Source organism: Castanea sativa, chromosome 1 (assembly GCF_040712315.1).
Source record: "Castanea sativa cultivar Marrone di Chiusa Pesio chromosome 1, ASM4071231v1".
NCBI classification, from domain to species: Eukaryota; Viridiplantae; Streptophyta; class Magnoliopsida; order Fagales; family Fagaceae; genus Castanea; species Castanea sativa.
The window spans coordinates 87,940,058-87,947,641 of record NC_134013.1 but is presented as its reverse complement, the minus strand read 5'-3'; the positions used below and the strand labels follow the sequence as shown (position 1 = coordinate 87,947,641).

At 33.9% G+C, this 7,584-nt stretch overlaps 2 protein-coding genes across 2 annotated transcripts; one reads left to right on the top strand and one right to left on the bottom strand.

The window, feature by feature from the left end:
* Window positions 1–4,916: 4,916 nt before the first annotated feature.
* LOC142636471 (receptor-like protein 41) lies at window positions 4,917–5,744 on the top strand. The gene has a single exon (XM_075810711.1). It carries the CDS (start codon window positions 4,917–4,919, stop codon window positions 5,742–5,744), a length of 828 nt encoding a protein of 275 aa, XP_075666826.1.
* A 685-nt stretch (window positions 5,745–6,429) lies between these two features.
* LOC142636462 (chitinase 9-like) lies at window positions 6,430–7,584 on the bottom strand. The gene is made up of 3 exons (XM_075810707.1): window positions 7,436–7,584; window positions 6,682–6,806; window positions 6,430–6,623 (listed from the first exon to the last, which is right to left on the bottom strand). Exons 1-3 carry the CDS (start codon window positions 7,582–7,584, stop codon window positions 6,430–6,432), a joined length of 468 nt encoding a protein of 155 aa, XP_075666822.1.

The window sequence follows — 7,584 nt, the reverse complement described above, 5'->3', positions numbered from 1 at the left end:
TTGTAATGTTGGCAAACTATGATAAAAACTAAGTCTCATTGGTTTAGAATGGTCTACATTGAAGTCCAAGGCAAAAAACTCATGTTCGGGATGAAAAAATTGAGTTACAATCTGTTTCGTTCGATTGGTACTCGATTGGTACTCCATTGATCGAAAGGCATTCGATTGGTACTCGATCGATTGAAAGTCGCATATCAATAAAAATCAGCAAACGTAAAAATGCCATAACTTGACCGTTTGAAGCCCAAATTGCAAGCAGTTTTTTCCAGTATTTAAAGGATGTTATAAGTTAACCTTAGAGAGGGTTTTCAGAGTTTTTTTTTAGAGAGATTAGAGTGCATATTGTGCCTCTTTTGTAGATCTAGGGTATTGTACCTAAAAGCTCTCTAAGGTTGCTCTTTATGCTGTGTGTGTAAACCTCTTGTGAGATCTAGAGGTGTTTACCTTCACATATACTTAGGGTTATCAAGATCTAGATTGATATCAAGAGCTTGGTGATCAATTCAATTGCAGATTCAAGACCTTAAAGATATACAAGCGAGAGTGCTTGTGCTTGTGCTTGCTGGGAATCCAAGAAAGAAGTAGTACGTGGACTGGGAGCTGTCATGTGGTCGTGGTAGTAAGTTTCCTACTCGAGGTAGCAATAAAATGTTAGTGGTCAAAGTCGCTATTGTGTAAACTTCAATTCTTTCATAGTGGATTTGTTTTACCTTGAGGATAGCTAGGTTAAATCCTTTCTAGGTTTTTTACTGGTTTAGTTTTCCTGGGTTATCATATCGTTGTGTTATTTATTTTCGTACTTGTCAATGATATGATTTATATATGTTAACTTAGATCTGCATAATTTACCTAAGTTAATCACTTGGTTAAATAACTTGGGTAATCTGGTTGTGTTTTAAGGGGTTTAAAAACTGTACTATCATCACAGCAGCCTAGCATTGTCTTACACTCAAGCCACCAAGTCCACACACAAAGCAACCATCAGCCAAGCCACCAATGCCATGCACCATCACATAGGGTCAACACCATCTATTGCTGCCCATCATCACCAAAACCATCTCTGTGCACCATGGCCCACCTTTGCCATGGCCTTGGGGCATTATGTGGAGTAAGGTGCCTCCACATGTTGCCCCTCATCATGCTCATCATTTTGAATCCAGCAGGGAGACTGGGCTTTTCCCTTTCAAAGAGCAGTTAAGAGCTTCACTAGATAAGCATGAGGGGTCATTGGTGTCTTGAGAAAACATTTAGCCAAGTGACTGGCTTGATGTTGTCCAAGCACTCCAATTTCTTATGCCATCATTAGCAACTCGTAAAGCTCCTAACACCTAGGACTCGACCAGCTGATCTATTTGCAAGGGATGGTGTCCATTTGCCTATGATGACATTGTGGCTTGATTGATGGCTTGTTGCCCTGTGGTGTCATCCAAAACCATATGGTTGTCTTAAATGAAATCACTAGGTTTGTGCCTACACAATCTGGATTGTTTATCAAGTCCTCTCTAATTACAAGTTTAGGGCATGTGGACATAACAAGTAACAACCCCTTCTCAACAAACTTTTAGTCTCACACTTTTTTTTTTTGTTGGAGAATCCAGCCTCACACTTTAATTGTAATATTCTGAAAATACCTTACACATCCAAAACCATATGGTTGTCTTAAATGAAATCACTGGGTCTGTGCCTACACAATCTAGATTGTTTATCAAGTCCTTTCTGATTACAAGTTTAGGGCATGTGGACATAACAAGTAACAACCCCTTCTCAACAAACTTTTAGTCTCACACTTTTTTTTTTTTGTTGTTGTTGGAGAATCCACTCACACTTTAATTGTAATATTCTGAAAATACCTTATACATCCAAAACCATATGGTTGTCTTAAATGAAATCATTGGGTCTGTGCCTACACAATCTGGATTGTTTATCAAGTCCTCTCTGATTACAAGTTTAGGGCATGTGGACATAACAAGTAACAACCCCTTCTCAACAAACTTTTAGTCTCACACTTTTTTTTTTTGTTGGAGAATCCAGCCTCACACTTTAATTGTAATATTATGAAAATACCTTATATATATATATATATATATATATATATATATATATATATATAGGTCGGGTTCAAGTTACACTTGGTGTAACTCTAAGTAATGTTACACCACTCAATATTTTTTAATTGGATGCGAATATTGACAAATCCACCGTTAGATTACATTGTCTTTATATATTCTTTATTGTTAAGGACATATTTTACGTAGTTGGCTAATCCTTTGGCAAAACGCACTTTACTTGTATTTGAATTGATTTAGGATGTGTTTAATACTTTAAAGAACATGTTGTTCAAGTCTAATATTAAAGCCATGAAGATTGGACCAAGAAACAAGTGAAGAAAATGTGTTTACTAAAGCTGGACACCTGCTGGACAGCTTCTCGATAGATAGCTATCTATCGAGGTTTAATAAGGCTCGACAGATGCTATCTATCGAGATTACGGAAATCAGAATTTTCAGATCTGATTTTTGGGCCAGGCTTTTGTATTTGTGTAGGGTTTCTTTTCTCACAACCCTAGACATATATAAGGCATATTTTAGAGATCGTCCCATAAGAGAATACAAGGAGAACATATGCAAAAGGTGACCGAAGCCTTATTCTCTCTAAAAGAAGCTACTGCGTCTTTGTGCCTTAGGGTTTTGTAACCAAGTGCTTCTTGATCTTCATTGTTGATGAAGTGAAGAATTTTGCAACCAACATTCTTCTTTCTCAAGTTGGTGAGTGAGTAACGTGCTGGGATTCGTGTAAAGGAGTTAGTCACGTACTAGGATCCGTGCATCAAAGGGTGGCGTTCATATATTGAAGAGTTTAGAGGTTCTGAAGCGGTGGAAGGTTTTTGTTGTGAGTTCATCTACGGGGATTGTAGAGTCTAGGGACAAAGGTTTTGTACTAGATCTGAAACTTCTCTTTACTATAGTAGATTGCTTTTCGGGAAGGTTTCCCCTCAGGTTTTTTACTGTGAAACTGGTTGGTTTCATTGGTTTTCCTAGGTCATCATATCTTGTCTTATTTATTTTTCCGCTGCAGTTAGTTTTGACATGATATTGATGTTTGTTTGTTTTAACAAGTTTTATGCATAATAAATCTAATTAACAACTTGGGTTTAAAACTTGTTAATTCTATTAACCGGGGTCTAAATTTCCTAACATTCATGCTTGCAAAATTTCAAGGTAATCAAAAATTAATAGCTATGTCATCAACCAATTGTTAAATTCAAATTTTTGTAATTTAAAATTATGCATAAAAGATGAGTTTATAGATCAAATGGTAAATAACATCCAATTGATATGAAAATTGGCATGCATGTTAAGAACATATAGAATATGTAATTCAATGGTTGAATTTTCAAAATATTAATTCAATAATAAGTTATTGGGTGGTGTTAAATTGCTTAGAGTTACACCAGGTGTAACTTGAACACACACACACACACACACATATATATATGTATTTATTTATTTTTGTTGAGAATCAAGTACCTAATAATCTTAATACACACATTTTTAATTCTTATTGACCATTTGATATAGATGAAATTAATCAAGAAATAAGTATATAAATATATAATAAGAGAAAAGTTATGTTCACAATATTTTCACAAAAATTCTAAAGTGGCAGGTTGTTACTAGCTGCTTATTGATGAGTAAAAAAATAATTTCAATTGTAGATTTAAATTAGAACCAATAACAACTTACAAGTTACTACTTAATAAAATGTTATGAACATAATACTTCACATATAATAAACATGTGAATACTAAGATTAAATATAGTAGAAATAAAAAAAACCACAAAAATAGGAAAGCATTGCAATTGGTCCTAATTGCTTAATTTAAGTTTTGAGAAAGGAAACATTTTAGCTACAAATTGGTTGTAGCTTAAAGCTACAACCTTACTTATTAAAATAAATAGTTTGGCTTACTTCCAGCACTTTTTAAATTAGAATCTCCTTTTATTTTATTGAGAAATTGCCACATCATCTACTAACTAAATAAAATGTAGAGATTAACTCACTACCACTTGTCATTGTATATTTAAAATAAAAGAATATGTTCAGTTAAAAAAGTACTGGAAGTAAGCCAAACCCTAAAATAAACATTACTATATATTTTGAAAATCTAACATTGAAATTGCATATTCTTTACGCTCTTAATACACATATCAAATTTTGTGTTAATCAGATATTATTTATTATATGATCTAGGTTATATTTTATGTCTAATTTTAAATTACAAAAACTTACAATTTAAACAATTTATTGATGACATAGCTAATATGCCAAGAATGAATTGACCCATTTGGTAAATTAATTAGATTCAATTACATGCAATAAGCGTGGTAGCAAAAATAAATCACCAACTAAGTTAAATGCAGCGAAAAATAAATTTGACATAGGTGATTTGTTTACGAAGGGGGGAAACCATAGAGGCAAAACCCCACCGGGTGAATTTAAGGTCACCACTCCTGAGAATCCACTATTATCAAAACAAACAGTTACAAGTAAAAGGAATCCTAGTACCTAATACCAACCAACAGTTGAATCCTTACCCCAATACCCAATTGGACTTGTGATGTAGTGACAATCTTTCATTTCAATGCACGACTTCGAGTACGTGACTAACTAATTGATGCAAGAATCCAAGTACGTGACTAACACACCAACTTGAGAAAGATGTTGGCTGCAAAATTCTTCAGTTCATCCAACGACGAAGATCAAGAAGCTCCTTGGTTAAAAAACCCTTGGCACAAAGACGCAGTAGCTTTTACAAAGAATATGATGAACTAGGGCAAAATGTCTCCGGTTACAAATTGCATGAATAATCATTTTGCATCACTTGAGATGGCCCTTAAAATAATCTTCCAAATTTAATGGTTCTTTGTATAAGGTCTAACAAATTCAATGGTCCAATAGTCATTCCTAATGCTGAGTATAAGTTTCCCAACTTGCGAGTCCTTGATCTTTCCAACAACAGCTTTTCAGGAAAGTTGCCACTAGAAATATTTCAGAATTGGAAGTACAGGGATTTTGAGAATGAAAGCCCTTTAACTTATATTCATGTAAAGACAAATTTTACTATACCAAAAGGTAGTTGGAATTATCATTTGTCCTATGATTACAACTACTCAATGGAAATTACAAACAAAGGCATGAATATGGTATACCAAAGGGTCCAAGAGCACTTTAGAGGTATTGATATGTCAAGCAATCGGTTTGAAGGAGAGATCCCAGAATCAATTGGTGATTTAAAGGTGCTTCATTTGTTCAATGTTTCCAATAACTTCCTTAGTAGCAATATCCCATTTTCATTGGGAAATCTTGCAGGGTTGGAATCATTGGACTTTTCTCTAAACAGACTCTCAGGAGAGATCCCACAACAGTTAACACAACTTAATTTCTTGCAATATTTTAATGTCTCTTATAATAATCTTACGGGACACATACCAAGTGGGCAACAATTTAATACATTTCAAAACAATTCATTTGAGGGAAATTTAGGATTGTGTGGGAGCCCATTGACAAATAATTGTGATAATTTTGATACTTTGCTACCTCCAGCCTCTATCTCAGAGAATAGTGAAGATTCAGATTCTCCATTTGAATTTGGTTGGAAAATAGTTGTGATTGGGTATGGATTTGGTACCGTTGTTGGAGTGATTATTGGGCATGTTGTAAGTTGTAACTGCAAGGAACCCTGATTGGTTAAGGAAGACATTTGGAATGAAGCAACTCTTAGGAAAAAAGAAAAAAAACAAGGAGAGTGGGAGGAGATAGAAATTGATTTAATCAATTTGGACAAGAATCTTCCAAAGATTTAAATATGTAATTTCCCTTTTTTTTTTTTTTTTTTTTTTTTTTTTTTTTTTTTTTTTTTTTCTACTTTTGGGTATATTTTGTGCTGGGGTTGCATCAAGGAGTTTTATGTAAAGAGTAATGGTTGACATCACCTTTTTGTGAATGTGAAGTAATAGCACTAGCTTGTAATCAAAATTTGTCAATTTTATTCATTCAGTTCCCAAAAGGAATCGAAATATCAATGTTGAACTAACACTAGGCTAGTTTTTAAGGCTGAAACTTTTTAATAAATACCTGATGTCCTGCGCCATATACATACTCTGTTATTTCATTCTAAGTAATTTGTAGTAGTTTTCTGTATGATATATTATATGCGTAGGACTCATCACCATATATACCGATTTTTGTTTTTGGAGACCATATACACTATATACTGCAACTTCATTCTAAACAATTTCATTCATTTTACTGGTTGTAATAACATACTCAAAACTTTTCTACTAGGGAAAAATATTTTCCAATTTAATAAGATTGTTTCTCTTTATGTTCTCCTGTAGTACTTAGTAGTAGCATTACTACAATCCAAGTTTAAGCAAAGGGACTTTGATTATAGCAATCCGAGTTGTTCCCATAGCTTAGTCCCATAATGTCACAATACTTCTTATAGAAACGGATCCTACTAGCCACCCTATCATCATGACCACGACCACATTCGAGGCCACCATTGACTATGTTGGTTATGGCACCAGAGCCTGGGACAGGGACTTGACCAGCTGATATATCTGCAAAGAGATGGTGTCCATTTGCCAATGATGACATTGTGGCTTGATGGCTTGTTGCCCTGTGGTGTCTTCCAAAACCATATGGCTGTCTTAAGTGAAATCACTATGTCTGTGGCTACACTATCTGGATTGTTTATCAAGTCCTCTCTGATTGCTTTACCTGCTGAAGCATAGTTGTAATTGCTGAAGAAGTTAAAAAGATCAACAGTCAATATCAGTGTGAAAAATATAGATAGTTAACCAAACTATTGTGTTGACAGGACACCATAATTATTGTTTACATAGTCCATAATCTAAATATAAGTGAAATTGCTGAATCATCAAAGTTGAAATTGTGAATTATTATTGTAGATACATCACATGTGAGGAACTCATACCATCATCAAAGTTTGATAGCAGAATTCAATTTGACTTAGTACTACTAACATCCACAACCCTTGAACTTAGACAATTTTTGACCAATTCAATTCCTTTTATAATTTGTCTGAAAGCTTGTGAATTGATTTAAATATATTTTGAACTAAGTTTAATACAATCACTTTCGCATGAGAAACGACTTTTTCGTATGAGAACAACTTATTTAACTTTTTGTTGAATTTTTTTTTTATTTTGAGAAAGTAGCATATATAAAAAGTAAAAGTTAAATAAAATAAGTAGTGACTTAAATGAGACTTGAAAATAATAGGAATAAAATAATTTATAATCTGGTGTATTAGTGCATTCCAAACAGTAGTGGTGATCTCATATAAAGGTGTTGTTGCAATAATATCTATCTGTCATTTAATAAATTGTGAAATTTGTTTGTGTCTAACATTGTTGGCCAACCAATGATGCTGATCTCATGAGTCACGAATGTTTGAATATTCAAAGGGCACTTTCTTAAGCTCTCTATGTTTGAAAGATCGGGCAGCAGTGATGAAAGCATTGTAGGTATAGAACCCGTGACTGGGGCAGCTCCCAT